The following is a 23,275-nucleotide window of genomic DNA, read 5'->3' as shown; positions in this document are numbered from 1 at the left end:
TCCCACATGCCATGGAGCGACTAAGCCCATGAGCCACAACTACTGAAGCCCGTGTCCCACAACTACTGAAGCCCACGCACCTAGAGCCTGTGCTCCGCAGCAAGAGAAGCCACCACGATGAGAAGCCTGCGCACCGTAACGAAGAGTAGCCCCCGCTCGCCGCAACTAGAGAAAGCCCATGCACAGCAACGAAGACCCAACCAACACAGCCAAAAATAAATAAATTAATTAATTTAAAAAGAAAAAAAAGAAACAGTCAAAGTACCATTTTCTTGTTTTGGTTTCCAAGCTCCAATTCCCACAGGACAATGTAAAGAGGGCCAGGTGACACCTGTACACGCAGAGGGTCACATTACAGGAGAGAAACCCTGAGCACAGGGAACCCAAATCTTTTATAGTGCCCATTGCTTCAGAAGGAGATGATCTTTATATTCCAAGGCTCTAAGCAAACCTGCCCTTTGTTCTGGAGGGAGACATTATCTCTTCTCTATCTTCTCTATCATACAAACATCCTAGAAAAATATTCCAGAAAAAAGGCAGTCAGTATCTCTGTTCAGAAGACATACTGAAACATAAGCGACCTATAGAGAATTGTCTAATGCCCACTTGTAAACAGATAAAGTTAAATGATCTCCCCATTTGTTATTTACTGACAAATAGACCAGACCCTTGCATCAGTGGGTGAGGATATGCTTCCCTGATTACCTCTCAGTGGACCTGCTCCTATTTCTCTTTCTGACTCTTCTCAAGATTCTCTGTAAGGCTAAACTTATCTTCTACCTATCTCACAGGCCAGTGTTTCGTAACAACCATTAAATACAACAGTGATTTAATGGATTTCAGCAGAGTGAGGATGAATTAAAGATTTCTGAGTAGAGGACTAGAATAGATCATCTGGATACCCATCTAAACTAGTGATTCTTGACTTTTCCTGTCTTCAGCTCACCAGAGATCCAGACATTAGAATCTACTTGTCAGTGGTTAAGGGGGGGAGGAGGGATGTCAATGGAGGAAAGCCAGATTTAAGCATTAATTGAACAACTCCAGGCTTAAATCTTCATATTCATTATTCTGCTTGAGATAGTGTGAATACTATAATTATGCCATAACCAGACATAACCATATCCAACTACTTTTAAGCACTTCAAAACTAAATACTTACATATTATTCTCACCCTCCCTAATAGTAATGATATAAATTGATTCTCTAAAACTACCAGACTTTTATATATTACTTAGTACCTCTGGACTGGAAAACACTCCAAAAGTCTAATTCATACAATTTGGGGCCAAAAGTACTTACATATTTTTTTTAAATAGTAAAACATTCTGGGAAGTATGTTAAAAAATGTCTAATGTTTTAAATTAGCAATACTTTTATGTTGAGAGACATGTTAAGATATACTTACTGCTTATCTGTCCACAGCAATCAATCCAGAAGTATAAACATTAGATCAACATTTAACCAACGAGAAAAAAAAAATACTGCTACATCAGCTGATTTTTCTCTCTTTGAATTTAATGAGTTTACATCAAAAAATTAGGTAGTCATTTTACATTTAAGGAATAAAAATCTTTTTAAAAAAAAAGCAATACAAAGAGTGAGAGGATTTTAACCAAGTTTACATTTCTTTTTGCTGTAGTTTTTAACAATTCATCTCATCATATTACAATGTGCAAATGCATTTGCAGCACCCATTACAATCATGACACTAAATTTAAAGAAGTACATTGTTACTAATGGCCCTCAGAGGAAATTGATTTACCTTCTAGTAAAAACTCTGCTATATAGAAGCATTACATAATAATGCTACTTCACCACCATGTGTCACAAGAACCATCACCAAAGTTTTCTGGAAATGAGTCCACACGCAAATTAAATATTTAAAAGGTGAAATGTTCCTTATTTGAACTTCAGCAAGATCTTTCTTTTTCATTGTTAAGAAACACTTTAATAGTTTTAAAGTAAAAGCTGTTAAGAGTAGAGTCCAGATAGCTAAAACCGTACTCCTGAGTTCAAACTTACAGGTAAGTCTTTTGTAAATAGTTCTCAAGAAAATATCCTCCCTCCCCAGCCCCCTGCCCCAGATCGTGAATTTTTACTTACAAAACTTTGGTCAAGAGTAGAAATATATCCAGGCAGATAGGTATGCCATATGATAGCAAGAACCGTAAAGCCCAACTAATGACTTTGGGTTTTAGAAATAGAAGGCAATTAAAATGTACTCAAAATTACATTAAGAAAAGCTTTCACTGGGTAATATTGAAACAGTCACAAAGGTTAAGAAAATACTGATATCAAAGTACAAATGACTACAATGTTAAAATAGACAAAAACTACTATACAAGAGCCTCTTTTAAAATTAAAAATAAAGAACACAACACATGAGTCAGGATTGTTTTCCTGTTCTACTCATAAATTTTAGTCTTTATATTCAGAGGGTCGGTTATGTTGACATCTAGTAGAGTTTCTCATGACATCTGATGAAGTCTCGTTCCAACTTCAGACAGTGGCTCTTCCCTAAAGAACCTCTTGATTTTGGTCACATCTTGGTCACTGTACAATTTCAAAGTAGTGCAGTATCGCCATGATGTGCTGAGGCATGAAGACATATCCTGTGTACAGTGCCATCCCCACGATGGAAACCAGCATGGAATCTGAGTTGTAGTTAAGGAAACTTCATTTAATTTACTTTTTCTCAGTTTATCCAAAACTAAATCCCCAAATGTTTTCAACAATTGTTCTATGTGGAAGCACCCATTCATTTAATGCTTTCTCATACCTACCAAGTATTTATAAAGAACAAATAACTGTAATTATAGCCACTAACCTTAACTATGTCTGACACCATTCTGTTTTTTAAGCTCATTTTGTCTTCACCGTCACCTTACATGGTGCATACTATTATTCTCCCTATTATATTTCAAAACATCAGGCTGCTTAAAATGAAGCAGAGAAAGTAACTCTGTTCAATCTAGGAAACAGAAATGTATAGGAATAAAATTGTACAGTATTTAATGACTGCAAAATGTCTACAAGCTTGAACAATAAGTCTTGTCTGATCCAAGAATTTTAGAATTATTTAAACTAGAATGTGGCTAAGATATTGGCTTTAGAGCCAAAGATAAGATCAATCATATACTAGTGACATAAACTGATAATAGCTGCTACTATTAAACATTTATTATTATTATTATCACTAAACTTTGCAACAACATCAAATAAAAGTCACCTTGATAACCTAAACCATAAACATTCTGCACTGTGGTCCGTTCTCCGCATTCCAAAAGGAATGTAAACTGTATAGGGGGCTTCCCTGGTGGCACAGTGGTTAAGAATCCACCTGCCAATGCAGGGGTCACGGGTTCGAGCCCCGGTCTGGGAAGATCCCACATGCCACGGAGCAACTAAGCCCATGCGCCACAACTACTGAGCCTGCACTCTAGAGCCCGTGAGCCACAACTACTGAAGCCTGCATGCTGCAACTACTGAAGCCCGCATGCCTAGAGCCTGTGCTTCACAACAAGAGAAGCCATAGCAATGAGAAGCCCTTGCACTGCAAAGAAGAGTAGCCCTGCTCCCCAGAACTAAAGAAAGCCCACGCAGAGCAACGAAAACCCTACGCAGCCAAAAATAAATAAAAATAAATAAATTTATAAAAAATAAATAAACTGTATATATGCAAGTCAACAAGGAGCCCTCCTCTTGGGCCACACGAAATACTGCTAACAAAAATTATGTAAAGGGCTTCCCTGGTGGCGCAGTGGTTGAGAGTCAGCCTGCCGATGCAGGGGACATGGGGTTGTGCCCCAGTCCGGGAAGATCCCACATGCCGCGGAGCGGCTGGGCCCATGAGCCATGGCCGCTGGGCCTGCGCGTCCAGAGCCTGTGCTCCGCAATGAGAGAGGCCACAACAGTGAGAAGCCCGCGTATGGCAAAAAAAAAAAAATTATGTAAAACCTGAGGGCTTTTTGCTTTGCAGAGTCATGCTAAGGGGAATAACTACTTCTGAACTGGGACTGTTTTATGCATTCATTTATTCATTCATTCATATTCTCTCTCTCTCCCCTCCTGTCTTACATACTTTCAGCTCTACATACTAGTAGTTCTATAATACCTTACATACCTTTATGAGAATATAGGGTTTAAATAAACAATGTGCTTACTACCAGCTAATATTTGTATAACAGTTTAGTTGACAAACCTCTTTTATGTATTATCTTGCTTGACCTTTACGGTTTTCCTGTGAAATGTTTATTCACTAGTACTCATCAGAGACTGACAAAACAGAGGGGACTTGTCCAGGGTCACACAAGAAGCTGTCTTTAGAGCCACAGCTCAAAACTGACTCAGACCCTAAGTTCATTCCCCTCATCTGGCAAACATGGGTGAAAAGTCTCCCATAATCATTTTTTTTGAAATGAAATTAAAATCATAATGATTTGGGGACTTCCCTGGTGGTCCAGTGGTTAAGACTCCACGCTCCCAATGCAGGGGGCACAGGTTCGATCCCTGATCAGGGAACTAGATCCCACATGCCACAACTAAAGACCTGGCACAGCCAAAAAAATAAATAATTTTTTTTTTAAAAAAAGATTCCCACATGCTGCACAGCACGGCCTTAAAAAAAAATCATATTGATTTTATAGTGGGATTTTACAGTCTTCATGGGAGAGGCCAGCCTGCATTCAGTCTTAGCTTTTAAGCTAAGGTTGGTCAAGTGTGGGTCCCGAGGTGGGGAGGGCAAGTGCTTGCTGATTAACAACCATTATTTGGTGATTTACATTTTTCTGGGGGGTAGGAGGAGCAGCTGGGTGATGGGTAAGGGGGTTAGGAGGAAGGGCCTTAGTGACAGGGAGATGGCCACAGTGGACATTCTTAGTCCTTCAGTGTCCCTCACAGTGCCCAGAATAGTGACCGGGACAATTTGGACACAGGGATATCCTGAAGCGGGATTTATGAAGAAGATGGACAGGACTTTGGAAATGGGTCACTGCATATGGCGGCAGAGGCCAGTGTCACATCTGCGGCCAAACCAATGACCCTGTTGGGGGTACCTGGGTTGGTGCTGCTCTCCCTGTGAAGAACTTCACAAGAGGGAGGGTGTTTGCAGGAAGGAGATGTGCACTGGTAGAGATGCAGACGTCACATGTGGGTAGTTCTCCCACTACCATTGTTTTTTTTTTTTAGCCGAGTTGGGTCTTTGTTGCTGGGCGCCGGCTTTCTCTAGTTGCAGCAAGTAGGGGCTACTGTTTGTTATGGTGCGTGGGCTTCTTGTTGCGGAGCACGGGCTCTAGGCGTGCGGGCTTCAGTAGTTGTGGCTCGCAGGCTCCAGGGGCAGGCTCAGTAGTTGTGGCTCACAGGACTAGCTGCTCCGCGGCATGTGGGATCCTCCCGGACCGGGGCTCGAACCCGTGTCCCCTGCACTGGCAGGGAGACTCTCAACCACTGCGCCACCAGGGAAGCCCTATGACCATTTTTTTAATTTACTTTTTAGCCTCCCTTAATCCAGTTCTTTCTTAAACAACCACCTTGTATTCACCACTTAATTTCTTTAAAAAAAAAAAACAAAGTACAAACTTGCTGCTTCCATATCATTACTCATCACCCACACAACCATCTGCCTTCTACCTCTCCAGGCTATAGACACTGCTCTCAGGGCACCAACAACCTCCTATCAAATCCAATGGCTCTCTGAATTGACACTATTTTCATCTTTCCTCTTCAAAACTCCTTCAGCTCTGGGCTGAGGTACTTCTCTGGTGCTCTCCTCCCTTCTCTCGCACCATTTTCCTAGTTCACTGGCTCTTTTTCCCTGTCTGCCACTAATGTGTAAGATGATTAGAGTTAATTTTGTGCTTTTCTCCCAAACATCCACTCCAGCCCTCCTGCTAGTACAGGAGCCATGCTCTTTGGGTGGGCCTAACCCTATCCCAACTCCAGGGATAAGCCCTGACTGGTCTGAACCAGTTAAGATCTTCTCTTTTGAACAATGCCCACCCCCCAAATCTGATCAACCAGCTCAAAGTTTAGGAGTTCTGCCAGGAATCCAGGAACACAGATTCTCCTTCTAGAATATGCAGTTTGCTGATAGAATCCTGGAATCACTGGAGTCACTTTGCCTCCATAAGGAAATCAAAACTCCGAACAAAGTTGACAGATGAAGGTGGTGGAACAAAAATAATCACAGAAAAATGGAGCTAGAACACTGATCAAATGACCTGAGGCCCACCTTACCACTGGATTTTCAGATACATAAGCCAATAAATACGCCCTTTAGCCATAAGCCACCTTTAGATATTCTTTGCCATACTTGCAGTTGAAAGGATTCTAAATGATAAATGGAGTTCCCAATGATTTGTCTTGGGCCTACACACACTTATAACTTAAACAGCCACCTTAATGTTGTTGACCTGACCCCACCTTCTATACTGCAGACAAGTATTTCCTATGATACTGGACATTTCCACCTATGACGGGCTTAAATTCACAGAGCCAAAACTGAACTCATTAACTTTCTCCAAAACTACTTCTTCCTATAGGTCCTATTTTTCCAACGATTTGAAAATAGTTGACACACTATCTGATATAACTATAGATTAACTATTTGCCTAGTCACTCAATCTAGAAATTGCTTTGATTCCTTCTCCCCAAATTCAAATTATTTAAGACTTCTCCGTTCTTTCCAACCACAACAAATGACTTTTATCTCAGGTTCCCCTACCTTATCAATGATAAATGATTGAGGTACTTATCATTCCTTACTTAATCACTTAAAAGCTCCCACTTTAGGCCTCAGGGTATTTTCCATGTCTCTCTTTACTAGAGTTATCCTTTTAAAATGCATGCTTCCCAATGCCTCTAGGATAGCACTTGGAATTCTAAGCCAAGCATCTGAGGACCTTTCCAATCTAGCTCAAGTACCTGGTCTTAGGTTGGAGTGCAAGAAGTAGGCAAGAATTGAGAGGCTGGAACAGGGATTCTTGCATAAGTTATTCTGAAGGGAGTTTTATCAGAAGGGGAGTGAGCAGAACAGAACAGAGCAGGGGGAAAAGCTGAGGAGGTTCAGGAGCTCAGCTCCCACAGGGCGCTCTGGAGCATGAATTGTACCACATGTTGGTGTTGCTTTGAGGCAACAGGCCTGATCTTTTGTATTCCTTAATCTGTCAATCACTGGCTGTAGATAGGCTGAGGAAAAACCACCTGGGCGAGACAGCTGCCTTGGCCAAGGGCAGTAGTCTGGAGAAGGGGGAAGCTAGAAGGCAGTAGCAGACAACACTCCCAGCAGCGAGGGAGAAGTACATCAGCTGGCAAAGGGGATCAAGGTGGGGACCAAAAGCATCTACAGTTGACCCTTGAACAACATGGGTTTGAATGGCACAGGTCCACTTATACGTGGATTCTTTTCAATAAACACCTACTAAAGCACTACACAATCCACAGCTGGTTGAATCTGCAGATGTGGAGCCACAGATACAGAGGGCCCGACCGTAAAAAGTTATACTTGGATTTTCAACTATGCAGGGGTCAGCACCCCTAATCCCTGCTTGTTCAAGGGTCAACTGTACCATGCTGCTTTTCCATCATACCTCCCAACACTCCAAATCATCCCCCAACAAACACACATCCTACTCATGCCATATTACACGAGTCTCAGAAAACAATGTTCTATATTTTCATACTGCTCTGCCTTTGATTACGGCTTAATAATGTGACTAAGGATAACAGCAGTGGCAGCTTTCATTTTGTCTATGTGCGCACGGCACTGTGTTAAGCCCTACAGTGATATCCCGAAATCAGAGTAAGCAATGGAGCCAATTCCAAACCAAGTCAAACTCCTAAAATGTGTTCTTAACCATTACACTATAATATCTTCCTATGTACGAAAAGTCCTAGTCCTCCAAATAAAACCTAAACATTCTTAGAGCTCAGCTAGTCATCTCCTCTCGTTTGAGGCTCTCCCTAGCACTCATACTTTTTCTATTCTTACCCCAGCGTCCTGGCAGAATTAACTATTCCCTAATGCTCATCAAGTTCTTCACTCATATCACACAGAGCTTATCACCTGACATTACCTATTTGTAGATGTATTGATATTTATCTCATCCAGATTATCAACTCCTTGAACACAGGAACAATGTCTAATCATTTTTGTATCTCCCACATCTAACGTAACACACGCTTAACAAATATTTGATGAATAAAGCAATTGCTTAAGAAACATTATTTGACTCTAGATTCACTGTGGTGCTTTCTACGTATTCCACATATTACTGTGACCAACAAACTCTAAAGCAACTACAGCAAAGAAAACCAAAATCTGTTTCTAAGCAATACTATATTTTCAAGATGCTTTTTGGGTTTTTTAACAGCTTTTATGCAAGACTTACGAATGTATACACAAAGCAAATGAAATGGTATAGTAATAATCTTCAGGTCATTGGCTCAAATTCAAGTAAGAATTAACTAAAAACAGCTATTTGAATGATTATATTACGTACTCTTTATGGCACTATAATTCTTCTATTTAGTATGGAGAATATATCAGTCAACATGCATAAATTAGCTTAACAGAGATTGCTCTACTATAAGACAGGAACCTGAAACTTAGGCTCAATTTTGTGAACACTAAATTGTCAAACCTTTAATCTTTTATATGCATATAAAATCAGGACATCTTTCCAAGTGAAACAAGAACTTATCAAAACTTTTCTTTTTCTTGGCCACTCCAAAGGAAATGTAGGATCCTAGTCCCCCCACCAGGGATCGAATCTGTGCCCCCTGAAATGGAAGCGCAGACTCTTAACCACTGGACCACCAGGGAAGTCCCCAGAACTTATCAAAACTTGAAAAGATGTTTTGCCTGGTTAAAATATTAGACATTAGAGTCCATGACTTTCTACAGCATTATGCTGTGATGCATACATGTGGAGTAATAACAAATAAATGGCAATTATATATGCTAAATTCAGGATAGTGGTTACTTAGTGGGGTGAAATGGGAAGAGGAAGAAGGGAGATCAAGTGAGAAGGGGCACAAAGGGTCTTCAAATGCATGTTTTTCTTCAGTAGTTGGTATGGGCACACTTTCATTATATTATTCTTTATGGGTTTTTTATTGCATGCCTGAATAGTTAATAAGTCTTACTTATTTTTTTAATAAGTAAGAACTGTAAAGGAAAATGGAACTGCATATAGTACTAGACTAAAAACTGTTTTATTTGAAGGATCTTTTTCCCTGGCAAAGTTTGGGTTAGGCATCACTGGATCTAATTTGCTACTAGGAAATAAACAGAAAATCTTAGCTCTCAGAAACAGAATAAACAACTCTCAATTCTGACCAAGAAAACAGAAAATTACCAAAAGTCACTTGCACCTAGATGCAAATGCCAATTATTAGCTACTCAAAATAATAACAATAATAACATTAAACCTAACCTTTAACCCAGAGCCACTTATTAAATTTAACTTTTAATTCTATTTCCCTCAAAAAAAAGTTTCTGTATTCTGATCCCACTTCTCCTAAGTATTTCCAGAATCACAATAATTAAATAAGCCTCTAAAAGTAAGTTTTCTATACAATTAAATTTCAAAATTATTCCCCTAAATTATCCTAAAGATCTCAACCATAAGAGAATATTTTTTACTGAAGTATAGTTGATTTACAATGTTTCAGGTGTATAGCAAAGTGATTCAGATATATATATATTCTTTTGTAGATTCTTTTCCATTATAGGTTATTACAAGATATTGATTATAGTTCCCTGTGCTACACAACAGGTCCTTGTTGTTGATCTGTTAATCCCAAATTCCCAATTAATCCCTCCCCCCCCAAATAAGAGACTATTTAAAACTGACTTAACTATACAGTGAAACTCATATTAAATGAACAAGTAAACAATGGGACCATGAGGAATTTCTACTAGCCTTAATAATCACCTTGCAAAACATGCAAAACAGTGCCTTTTAATAAGTAACCTTCTACAAATGCAATTTAAGCAATTTTAGCCATGTAGCTGAAATAGCTCCAATACACTGAGTTGAATACTCCCTGAGATTATGCTTGGCACCATTCCAAATGGCAGTTTTATTGTGACATTTGCAAGGCTGGGGAACTTGTGACCTTCATCTTCTTAGAAATGTTCTCACAAACAGAGCTAAACATACACCATTTAGAATATAACAGCTATTATTTGCTATCTGGGTACTTGAGTGGATTTCTCAATCCACTGCGTTCTTTAACACACCTCTCAAAGTTTAACGTATCCTTGACACACTGTGAAGTACAAGAAATGGATACTGGAATCACCATGGCACTGGAAGAGAACCTAGGCTTGAGCTGCAATTCTGCCAATCCCTGGTTGTGTCAAAAACTCTCTGATCACTAGTCTCCTTATCTATGGTTTGGGGACACACATCACCTACCTTTCAGGGTTGATATAAAAATTTGGAATCAAATCTATTCTGCAACAAAAGGTAATATAATCTTTATTGAAATTATTGCTTGAGGGCTTGGGCACTTAACATTATGACTCAGACCTCTGTTTGGAAATTGCCCAAGGTCACCCTGCTATTAACTTGTTATTTATAGTATAATCCTAAGGCATCACAACCTCTCTGGACCTGAGTTTCTTCTCCATAAAATGAAATCCCTTCCTGGATTAATGTTAGGATCCCACTTGCTTGGAGATTTAAGCACCAGTTCTCAATCATCCTTAATGTAATCTTCTCTTTGAGACACCGAGGCACGCGCGCGCGCACACACGCACGCGCGCACACACACACACACACACACACACACACAGAGAGAGAAAATGTAAATATTCAGTGTTATATAATACACATATATTGGAAGGTAATACACAAAGTGATAGAGTAATCTTTCCATTTACCAAGCCCTTACTGCTGCTTGTATAAGTATCAGCAGCTGTACCAAGATTAATCACGTTTATGTTTTAGAGGGGGAACCATGATTCAAGAAATAGAGAATAAAGCTAGTGAAATCCAGACTGTAACAAACCAAAAACCTCAAAAATTAAAAACTATGTCTTTTCTGTTTTGTGTGTATGTAACTGTCTCTACCACTGAATGTTAAGTGCTTGAGAGTGAACGCCTCGGCTGCTCTTTGCTTCCGGTTGCAGCGCGTTGTTAGACAAAGCAGGCACTTCCTCAACCATTCAAGAACTGAGCAGATAATGTGCCAGGATTGGGCAGGCACTGCCGAAAGTTGTTTGTTCAAGGCCTGCGTGAACAATCAGAGGCTATTTATAACCTGGACATAACATAAATATTTTATGGGCCCAATGAATTAAAAAGCAAATAGATGTGAAACCATATATCTGTGTGCTGTTTGCTGTTTTCTTTAACAGGGATCCCCAGCTAATCATGAGCTGATAAGTTCCCAGTTAGGCAGGAAAAAATAAAAGACTTTTTGCCCATACAAGGGATTGGCCATCCCCAGTCCTTTTCTCAGCAACTTAAAAAAAAGAGGAAATGCTTTAAAGTTAAATACAGTACATCAGAAGTAAGACCACGGTAACTAACATCTCCTGCCCTAACCAGTAACCCCGTACTATCACCGCCTACCTTAGCAACCTATTCGCAAGACTTTGGAAAAACCAAAAGTAGCTCCTCATTGGGAAAAGGGCAGGGGCCTTCGTTCCAGTGGGTATGATTTATTCCTCTTCACTAGTCTAATTTCAATGTTTTCAGTCTCTGATGGCCCTGGTCACATTAAAAAACAAAGCTAAAATGTCATCTAACACAATTCAATCTTCTATTAGTCAAATTCCTTTTGTAAAACTAACTCTAAAAACCTACTTTTATTCTCAGAAATATTCAAAAGTTTTGATAAATTTAATTTTTTTAAGAAACCATCTTAATGAAAAAAGAAAACAAAGTATCTGACAAAGTATTACCATAGGCTGTTTGGTGAAAAGCCATCAAAGCTCTAAGGGAAAGCAGGTGTCAGCTGCTGAATGATGCTCCAAAAAGGACTCTTTCTTATTACTGCAGGGTTTGTCCCTTGACCTCGAAAAACTAGAGACCATCACCAAAAGTAAGGGACTTCCTTACTTCCTGGTGGTACTTCCCTGGTGGTCCAGTGGTTAGGACTCCGAGCTTTCACTGCCGAGGGCACGGGTTCAGTCCCTGGTTGGGGAACTAAGATCCCGCAAGCTGCGTGGCACGGCCAAAAATTAAAAAAAAAAAAAAAAAAAAGAAAGCTTATTTTTACCAAATATATCACTTTTGATGCTTTCCTAGTTGCCATAAATGAAAGCAAGTAGAAGATAATGATATGGTTATAGTCCTGTGTAAGTCAGCCAATTTGATATTCTTGGGCCATAGTAAAGGATATCACATCAGCATCAGAGGTTACTGTTGGCAAGCAAAACCCATTCTCTGAGCTTTCTGTAGTGTTGGTCATACTTAAGTATGGAAATTGATTTTAGAACAACTTGATGATGAACTCTTTAAAAACTAAACAAACAAAAAAGCCTGCTGCTGAAACCAGCAATGATCATGTTCAACTCTGGGCTGAAATCCTAGAAATGGTTTGTAGCTCTGAACCCAGAGACACCAAGGCTATGTATCGCTATATGTCTTTATAATTAGAGCTTCTATTAATCACATGAAGATCTGAAGTCCCAGGGTCAAGGGGGAAAAATTACCGTCTGCTCTAAAATATAATCTGTTCTGATATAACACATGTCTGGAACATCAATTAACCCATATGTGACTAGGATATCACAGGAGCTGCATGGTTTCATATGGGATTTTTTGTAAATTAGGGGAGCCAGATTAGTGAGGAAAGAATTATAATCTTCAGCAAGAAACATCCCTCAGCTCAGCAGCTGCAGTCCTTTTAGCTCTATTTTAAGAAAATTAAAAATTAGCATCTGTACCTGGGCTCCCTCTCCAGAAAGGTACACCTCCAGGCTAGCACAGCTCCCAACTAATGGCAGGATTGCACTGCCTCCTGCATCTCCTCGACGGCAGCCCACACCATCTCCATCACTTCAGCAGTTCCAGTCAACTCTGTCCATGAATTTTTAATGCCCCTGGGGCAGCGCCCAGCCTGTCTGCCCAGGTTATCCAAGTTGTCCCCCAAGATGCCAATCATTAGCACCTGCTTACGAAGTTGCATAGATTTTGAGGGGCTTATGATATTTTCCCATAAACTCTTTTATTTGAGAATTTTTCAGGAATGCATACAACATATGATGGCCAAAATTCTTGTATTAGTAGTAATTCTACTTTTCATAACTATTGATCATAAATACAATACTATCATTCCATAACTACTATTTTTTATTATTATTATTGTTTCTGTCTGCATTGGGTCTTTGTTGCTGTGCGTGGGCTTTTCTCTGGTTGCAGTGAACAGGGGCTACTCTTCGTTGCGGTGCGTGGGCTTCTCATTCTGGTGGCTTCTCTTGTTGCGGAGCACGGGCTCTAGGAGTATGAGCTTCAGTAGTTGTGGCACCTGGGCTCAGTAGTTGTGGCTTGCGGGCTCTACAGTGCAGGCTCAGCAATTGTAGCGCACAGGCTTAGTTGCTCTGCAGCATGTGGGATCTTCCCGGACCAGGGATTGAACCTGCGTCCCCTGCACTGGCAGGTGGACTCTCAACCACTGTACCACGAGAGAAGCCCCCATAACTACTGTTTTTTAAGCATTCCAATTCATGAAAAGTATATATCCTCTCTTAAGTAGATCTTTTAGAACACAGTTTTAATTATTAAAATTGAGCATTGGGGTTTTTTTTAATCTAAAGAATTTACCTTCAGCTTCCCTGGTGGCGCAGTAGTTAAGAATCCACCTGCCAATGCAGGGGACACAGGTTCAAGTCCTGGTCCAGGAAGATCCCACATGCCCCGAGCAACTAAGCTCCTGCGCCACAACTACTGAGTCCACGCACCACAACTACTGAAGCCCACGTGCCTAGAGCCCGTGCTCCGCAACAAGAGAGGCCACCGCGATGAGAAGCCTGCACACCCCAACGAAGTGTAACCCCGCATTCTGCAAATAGAGAAAGCCCATGCACATCAACGATGACCCAACCCCAACGTAGCCAAAAAAAAAAGAATTTATCTTATCCTTGCTCCTAAGCACCACAAATGTTACAACAATCAAACCCTGAGCTGGGGTGTGGGGTGGAGGAGGTCACAAGGTCTTTAAGAATATGACGCAGTGGAGACAGGATCCACATTCAGCTCTACTGAAAAATCACTGGTATCACATGCAGAAACACTGTAGATCATCTGTATGTGCTTTGTCCCCACTGCCATCAACCTCCCATGACTTTCCCTGACATCCTAGTACAGATCACCTAGTTCTTGGGTAGCATAGTTTTTCTCTTCCACCTTTCCTGAAAGAAAAGAACTTTTTCCTACTAAAGAAAAAGTTATAATATCCTAAGGAGTACAGACAAGGGATAGTCTGACATTCTCACATAGCCAGCCAAATATCCAGGCAGTGTCAAACAGGCTAGAGCAGCTGTTTTCAAACTAAAGCACAGGAGCCCTGGAGGAACAAGACTTTTCAGAGGATTAGAATCGGTTAAGGGGAATCAGTTTACAAATCTTCAGCTTCCAGTGTACTCCCTCCTCAAGCTGATCTGAGAACTGTGATCTGCTAGTTCTCCTTCCCATCCCCGCCCGCCCCCCCCCCGCCCCCCCCTTACAACTTCACTTCTCTCACTTTACTTCCAGAATCTTACAATTACGCATTTCCCCAGGGCATAAAATAACCTCTGGGACAGCAAACAAAGGAATAGTAACTCACTTACATTGTACTTTATTTCGTTCAGGTAACAGACTCCTGGCACAGCTCCAAACCTCACCTATCTATCCATCTAATCATGTGAATTTGGAAATGAGACACCTTTGCAATCTGGGCCCGGCAAAATGCCTCCAGCAAGGAGGATGGTGAGAGGGGCCGTTCTGCCATCACTGAGGTAGTGACCAGAGAATCCACTGTCAACATTCAGGAGCGCACCCATGGAGTGGGTTTCAAGAAGCGTGCCCCTCAGGCACTGAAAGAGATCCAGAAATCTGCCATGAAGGAGACAGGAGCTCCAGATGTGCACAGTGACAACAGTTTCAACAAAGCTGTCTCGGCCAAAGGGTTATGGAATGTCCCATACTGTATCCACGTGTGGTTGTGCGGTTGTCCAGAAAACATGAAGCTGAAGGTTTACCAAACAAACTCTATACGTTGGTTACCTAAGTACCTGTCACCACTTTGAAAAACCTATAGTCAATGTGGATGAGAACTAACCACTGATTGTCAAATAAAATTATAAAACAGCAACAACAAAAAAGTGAGACAGGACTGAAGGTGTTTACATAACAATTATTTGAACAGAAAAATGACACTGAGCTTTTTCTGACAGAAATTAAGACTGATTTTGCCTATTTGGCTTCACAGTGAGGACCAGCTTTGCCAATCAGGTCATGTGATGAATGTGTTCTATGAATTGTATAAGAAAAACATTATAGTTTTAAGGTTTTAGCAAAAACACCCTGAGAAAACCAAAATTCAAAAAGAGTCATGTACCAAAATGTTCATTGCAGCTCTATTTACAATAGCCCGGAGATGGAAACAACCTATGTGCCCATCATCGGATGAATGGATAAAGAAGATGTGGCACATATATACAATGGAATATTACTCAGCCATAAAAAGAAACAAAATTGAGCTATTTGTAATGAGGTGGATAGACCTAGAGTCTGTCATACAGAGTGAAGTAAGTCAGAAAGAAAAAGACAAATACCATATGCTAACACATATATATGGAATTTAAGAAAAAAAAATGTCATGAAGAACCTAGGGGTAAGACAGGAATAAAGACGCAGACCTACTGGAGAACGGACTTGAGGTTATGGGGAGGGGGAAGGGTGAGCTGTGACAGGGCGAGAGAGAGTCATGGACATATACACACTAACAAACATAGTAAGGTAGATAGTGGGAAGCAGCCGCATGGCACAGGGATATTGGCTCGGTGCTTTGTGACAGCCTGGAGGGGTGGGATAGGGAGGGTGGGAGGGAGGGAGGGAGACGCAAGAGGGAAGACATATGGGAACATATGTATACGTATAACTGATTCACTTTGTTATAAAGCAGAAACTAACACACCATTGTAAAGCAATTATACCCCAATAAAGATGTTAAAAAATTTTTTTTAAAAAATTAAATCTTTTGTTAATTGTCTAAATTCACTATGAAAGATTTCAGATGTCAACTTAAATGAGTGAGAGGATACACAGTATGTGCTTTTTGTTCTTTTAGGGAATGCACAAATGAAAAGTCTGAATACCACTGGGCTGGAGGGTTGGAAGTATTAATTTATCAGTTACAGAGACCTCCCTGGCGGTCCAGTGGTTACGACTCCACGCTTCCACTGCACAGGGCTCCGTTTTGATCCCTGGTCAGGGAACTAAGTAAGATTCCACATGCTGCACGACTCAGCTACAAAAAAAAATTTTTTTTAATTAAAAATAATTTATCAGTTACAGTTATTCCTAGCTCAGCTTTCCTCATTTAGCCCTCCCTGGTAATGGAAAACTGCATTCATTTCTACAAAAGGAAGATCAAATGAAATGGCATAGGGCGTCCCTGTTGGCGCAGTGGTTAAGAATCCACCTGCCAATGCAGGGGACACGGGTTCAAGCCCTGCTCCAGGAAGATCCCACATGCCGAGGAGCAACTAAGGCCGAGCGCCACAACTACTGAGCCTGCCCTCTAGAGCCTGCGAGCCACAACTACTGAGCCCGAGTGCCACAACTACTGAAGCCTGCGCACCTACAGCCCATGCTTCGCAATAAGAGAAGCCACCACAATGAGAAGCCTGCTCACCGCAATGAAGAATAGCCCCTGCTCGCCACCCCCACCCCCCGCCGTCTATGCGCAAAGACCCAATGCAGCCAAAAATAAATAAACTTATAAAAAATAAATAAAATAAACTGTCAAACATGTTAATTACTCTAGTATATTGACAGGTGAAGAAAAATCCTTCTCAATTCTAGCTTCAAGCATTTGAGGATACAGCGAAAATCTGAGAAAATAACTTAGTCGCTACTGAAAAGAACATACAGCTTAAAATATAGCGCTGGGGAGGGGGAGGGGCAACATAGGGGTAGGGGAGTGGGAGATACAAACTATTGGGTGTAAGACAGGCTCAAGGATGTATTGTACAATGCAGGGAATATAGCCAATATTTTGTAACAACTGTAAATGGAAAGTAATCTTTAAAGTTGTGTAATTTTTTTTTAATTTTTAATTTAAAAAAAAGGAATGCTTTTTTTCATTATCATTCAAAGCCTATCTCAATCCAAAATATCTACCTTTGCTTCTACCCTTGCCTCCTCCAGCCACCCTTAATTTATTCCAAATCCTGCAACCAAAGTAAATCTTTTCAAACTTAAAAAGCCAGATTGGATCACTCCTCTATCAAACCTTCCAAGAGTACCTTTTTTTTTTTTTTATAAATTTATTTATTTATGGCTGCATTGGGTCTTTGTTGCTGCATGCAGGCTTCCTCTAGTTGCAGCGAGCGGGGGCTACTCTTCACTGCGGTGCGCAGGCTCAGTAGTTGTGGCTTGTGGGCTCTAGAGCGCAGGCCCAGTAGTTGTGGCACACAGGCTTAGTTGCTCCATGGCATGTGGGATCTTCCCAGACCAGGGCTCGAACCCGTGTCCCCTGCATTGGCAGGCAGGTTCCCAACCACTGCGCCACCAGGGAAGCCCAAGAGTACCCTTTTTTACCAAAATTAAAGTCCTTACAAAGACCTCCAGGACCTCCAAAGAGTCTGACCTCACCTCCTAGGACTCTCCCGCACACTCACTCTGCACTAGCCATACCTGCCTCAGTGATGGCCTTCATCCATGCCAGGCAGGCTCTGGACTCAGGGACTTTGCAATGGCTAGTCCCTCTGCCAGCTCTGCTCTTCCCTCAGATTTCTACCCTGCTAACTCCCTCACCTCCTTTATCTTTTTACTCAAATATGCTTTTGCAATGAAGCCTCTCCTGATATCCTCTTTAAAAACAGTAACTCCATCCCATCCACACATTTCTTATCCCCCTGACCTATATTTCTGCTTTCCATAATGCTTACCACCTAACATACTATATATTTCACTTTTTTTTTTTTTTGGTAACACCTCGCTGCCTGCAGGATCTTAGTTCCCTGACCAGGGATCAAACCCATGCCCCCTGCAGTGGAAGCACAGAGTCCTAACCACTGGACTGCCAGGGAATTCCCACTATATATTTCACTCATTATCAAAGTTTCCCAAGGACAGGGATCTCTGTCTCATGTGCTCACTGATACATCACAAGCATCTAGGCCAGCATCTGGCACAAGGTATGCACAGAAGTGTCTGTTCAATTAAAAACCAGTCTCAACCTGCTTTTTCAACTTTACTTCCCACCCACTCTGCCTTAAAGAATCCCTGCTCCAGCCAAGTCAGCCTGGCGTACTCACCATCCCAACACATCTCTGCACCCCAGTCCACACCTTCTCCCCACCTAGGAGAAAATAAAGCAAAGAACTCAAATACCTCCCTGAAAGTTCTCTGAGTCCGCCATGCTCTTCCTGCCCTGCATCCCAAAGCACTCACTGCCCAGCTCTTTCAGCGGAATAACAAGGGGTGGGGCAGGGATCTACCTGAGAACATGTGTCAATTCTAATTTTTCCTGAACTTGGATCTAATTTCCTTGAAGAAATGAAGTCCATCTTCTTGGAAACTTAGAACAGAACTCAGGATGTTGAAAATTTTTTAAATTAAAATAAATTTTAAAACCCTGTTCCTAGGATTTTTTTTCCCATTCAAAATGAAAAGAGCTTTGAGTCTCATGGGGAAAGGAAAAATGTATATTCCTGTGGTTTATTTTCCTACTTTATTAAATACAGTTAGTCCCCTTCAGCTCTACCATCTCCCACCTCCTCTCCCTTCTCCAGTGAGTAATTCTTCTTGTCTGTTCACTCGATGCCAGCCCCTGTATGCCAGCTGTTGTACTATACTACTGTACTTTTCAAGGTACTGTATTGTAAGATTAAAAATGTTTTCTTTATTTTTTGTATTTGTTTTCTATTACAGTACAGTACTATGTAGCCAATTGTGTTAGTTGGGTACCTAGGCTAACTTTGTTGGACTTAACGAACAAATTGGACTTAACCGAATGCGCTCTCGGAACTCGTCTGTATGTAGGGGACTTATTGTATTTAAATGTCAGTGAGAAAAATGTCAGTGAAAAAACTGTTACTGGATTTGAGTGACTCTACTCAAAAGGTATGAGCACCTCCCTTCATCTCCAGAACTCTCACTCCATGCCTAGGAGGCCCTATGGGAACAGATATGACCTCCTTTCCTACTACTCACCCCCACTAACTCTACCCCAGACACACCAGCGACTCAGCTATCCCAGAAACAAGCCAGATATGCTGGTGCTTCAGGGCATTCCTAGTTACTGTTCCTTCTGCCTGGAATGCTCGATCCTCTGGAATTTTTCCCCTGCTTAAATCTTTCTAAATGTCCCCTCCCTGACCACTCTAACTAAAAATCAAAGAACATGGACTCTTTCCTAGTTCCTGTCCTCCTCTCCATTTTATTTTTCCCCATAACAGCTATAACAATCTAATAATCTAATTTTTTACTTATTTATCTAGTGGGATTAGAATAAATATTTTTATCTGTTTTATTCACAGGTAAATCCCTACTATCTAGAATAGTATCTGGCAATTAGAAAGTATACAATACTTGTGGAATACAGAACTCAGCAAATGTACATGTTTTACAAATGAGTAGACAGAGCAAGGCAAATTTTGTTAACATCTCCAAAATAAATCAAAGAAGTTCTTTCAATCTATAGCCTTTTCTACTTCTTTAAGCTTGAATTCTCTACAAGAACTGAATGTTGTTCATCAGGAACAGTCAAGTTCCAAAGCTACTCTAAAAGTGGCTTAAAATCAGTGCTTCTGAAATTTCTTTGAAATGACAAATCAACATATAAACAAATGTTTGTCATAAAAAAAAAAATGTTTGTCAAGCATTATTTGTGTGCCCAGCACTGTGGTTGGAAAAAAAAAACTCTTTCCTTGAAGAGACATGGACTGTCTTTCAGGGGGAATCTAATTCTAAACATAAACCAAAAAAACTGCCTGCATTTTGCTTAAAATAAATAGAAATATAAAATGTCATGGAAACATAAGAAGCCATTACAGAATAAACCTTTGTTTTTTTAATTAAAAGAACAACGCTAAAATAACTTTTACTTATGCTTCCAATTATTTTAACAAAGATTTTTAATTTTCTAGCTCCCCTCAACAGCATGATTACAATGTTACCCAGTAAGGCACTACAGGGAGTGTCTCACTGGTTACAAAACATGTCTTGGTTACAAAACCTGGTCTTTTCCTTTCCCACTGATGGCTGCCAATAGGGAAAGGGGACTTTCGAAACATGTTAAAACTTCCCCTCCAGAGGTAGATGTCAACAGGTCCCAGCAGGTCTCTTTCAGGTTGGTTGCAAATCTCACTAGTGTGTGTGGTTTTTTTTTTTAATGAAATCATGTGGTCCCATAAACCAATGAGAAGTCAAATGCTTCAAAGGCAAAAACCCACAGAGGTACTACATATCATTTCATAATTTATTCGTAATTTATTTCTCCATCCCCCCCAAGAAAAACACGGAGGTATTTATGACACTATTACTATTGCAATATAATACAGAAAAACCTTAACACCACTGACACCATAGCATTTATCTATGTGCCAACAAAAACCTTTAAGAGTAAAATTAGAGTGTGGACTCTGAAAGTGGGGCACTACATTCAACTTGATTTAAAGAGTTTCGATTTAGCACAACATTGTTTATGTTTAAATTCACTTTTTAATAACTTTAACTGAGTCAAGAGGTGGTATATATTTTAGTATACATTTTACAAGGATGACCTCATGAGCTCCAACCTATAGAACTTAGAGTGAAACTAAACTGCAGCTACAAGTAAATGGTGCAGGAAATTAGGGCATACTTTACATTCAGACTTTAAATCCAAACTCTGCATTCTGCTTCTTAAACTCCAGGTTTGGAAAGAAATGCCAACAATAATAAAACTAAATTTCCTTGTAAAGCAGCTAAGATGCCTCAAAGTGTTGAGACAAAAGACTCAGCTTTGAGTACAATCCTATGCTATTTGTTCAATCCTATTTGTTCAAGACAAATAAACACACTTATTAAGGCTTGGAATGAAATTACCTCAGTCACTCTACCACGTATTTGCAAAGTTGTTCTGAAGCTACTCCAAACTAAACCACACTGAAGACGAGAGGCCCTGTATGAAGCAAGCATGCTATATAAAATAGTTGTTTCATATTGGCCCTCAAGTTTTTTTAAAAAGTTATCTCTCATTAGTATTTATTCTGCAAGAATAATATCAAGGGATGTCAACATAGACAAATGAAGACAGACTTCAGGAAGCCTCTCTTCACAACCTTGAGTTATTAATTGAGCTTATGAAAGTTAGATGAGTTAAGATACAGGCAAAGCACTTAGCACAGTTGCTTGGCTGGTAGTAAATGCTCTATAGTCGTTAACGAGTAGTTATTAGCCATCTACGAAAACACAGCTTCAAACACTATCTACAACTAACCACATATTCCTTTTCGGGCTCGACTGTTACGGATTGTGCAAACATCGAATTAATGAGTAGAACAGACTTTTTAAACCATCTTGAAGACCAAAAAGGGGTGATTAACGAACTGCTTTCAAAAACTGTATTGGGATGCCATGAGCACAAATTCACAACCTGACTTAAAAGCCGATAAACTGGTTAGCATTCTTATTAGGACCAAAGCCAGCTAAATCAGGGACAGCTAAAGGTCAAAAGCGTCCAAGCCGGGAGCGATTTGCTCCACTTACACGGTCCCTGCCTCCCACGGGAACAGGAGATTGAATCAAAGGCTGGCACGGCCGAAGTGCAGGCGAGGGCACACCAGGTAGACATCGCCCTAGGGGATCTCCGCCAGCAATAAAGGCGCTTCTACCTCGGTCCAGTGACTCACCGGCGACCTCAGATCTCAAAAGAGTTCTCGTCCCCCACCCCACCCCCAACCGCGGGAGCGCCACCCTCGGCCCCGAGACCTCGGTCCCGCGTGCCCGCCGCGAAGAGGCGAGTCTGCGCGCGCAGTTCCCGCGGGGCCGCCTCTCCGTCCTCCCGCCGCCCCGCGCCCGCCAGGCCCTGGGCCCGGGAGGATGCCGCCCGGGCCCCCGCGCCCCGACCCGGCCCCGCGCCCGCGGCCCGTGCAGGATACTGAACACAGTCCGCTCCCAGGGCTCCAGCATGTAGAGCGCCGTGACCAGCAGGTACTGGTAGTAGAACCAGGACATCTGTTTCCAGGCCCGCGCCAGCGCCATCCCTGCCACGCGCCTCCCGCGTTGCAGCCAAACGTCAGTCTGTCCGGCCGGCCTCCCGTTCGCGTCCTAGAGCCCCTGGCCGCCAGGCCCGCCTGCCCCGCGCCCATTGGCCGGCCCGGCCCGGAGCGTCACCCGTGAGCACGCCCAGCCCCGCGCGCTCCCGGGCAGCCGGCCGCGAGCCCCGCCCGGCCGGCGTTTATTGGCCAGGCCTCGGCCTCGCGCCGCGCCCGCTGTTCCCCCTCACGGGGCTGCGCCCACGCGAGCCCCAGAACTGTCCCCGCGAGAGTGCCCCGCCCGGCCCCGCCTCGCCCGGCAGTTGGTTGGGGGGCGGTAGTGCCCGCTGGGGTCCTGCCGCGGGGGTTGCCCGTGGCTCCCTTACGCGGTGGGTCCCCCGAGTCGGGCCCAGAAACGCCAGTCGAAGAAATATTTGTGGAATACCAGTGACGCCTTAGGCGTCCTCCTGGGCTGGGGGAATTACAGGGTGAATAGGAGCATATTAGGATCCTTACCTCTTGCAGTTTACGATCTAGGGGAGGAGACAGGCATTCACAAATGCCAGAAAAGCTGTGATCGGTGCAGAGGGGGAGAGTAAGGTGCTCGGAGAGGGTGGGGAGGCGAGCATCTCCCAGTCAAGCCGGTCAGGAAAGGCATCTGTGAAGAATGATGCACACACTGCCCTCTTCCTCCTTCCCCAGCCACACGCGGGCTCACACACACAAAAGCACACCCACATAAACCAACATACCCCGTGCACTCCTTAACCTAAAGACAAGAGAGAGATTACCATAAATATGTCAATCTGCCCACCTCTCTTAGTGGCGAAAGGTGCCGTGTAGGTCAAGACCGGGAGAAGGATGGG

The 23,275-nt window shown here is 42.0% G+C and overlaps 1 protein-coding gene across 1 annotated transcript; it reads right to left on the bottom strand.

The window, feature by feature from the left end:
- Positions 1 to 1,392: 1,392 nt before the first annotated feature.
- SPTSSA (serine palmitoyltransferase small subunit A) lies at positions 1,393 to 22,480 on the bottom strand. Its single transcript, XM_082834114.1, has 2 exons — positions 22,314 to 22,480; positions 1,393 to 2,658 (listed from the first exon to the last, which is right to left on the bottom strand). The coding sequence occupies exons 1-2, from the start codon at positions 22,414 to 22,416 to the stop codon at positions 2,555 to 2,557; spliced, it is 207 nt and encodes a 68-aa protein (XP_082690240.1). The 5' UTR covers positions 22,417 to 22,480; the 3' UTR covers positions 1,393 to 2,554.
- Positions 22,481 to 23,275: the final 795 nt, after the last annotated feature.

This window comes from Leucopleurus acutus (assembly GCF_964270905.1).
Source record: "Leucopleurus acutus genome assembly, chromosome: 1".
NCBI lineage: Eukaryota > Metazoa > Chordata > Mammalia > Artiodactyla > Delphinidae > Leucopleurus > Leucopleurus acutus.
The sequence above is the reverse complement of the archived record's forward strand: the minus strand, read 5'-3'. Positions and strand labels throughout refer to the sequence as shown.

Bases quoted from the DNA above. Each gene is read 5' to 3' on its own strand.
- SPTSSA (XM_082834114.1), bottom strand. From the start codon at position 22,416: ATGGCGCTGGCGCGGGCCTGGAAACAGATGTCCTGGTTCTACTACCAG. The intron at 2,659-22,313 runs GTATCCTGCACG...ACTACAACTCAG, and splicing joins CTGGGAGCGGACTGTGTTCA to ATTCCATGCTGGTTTCCATC.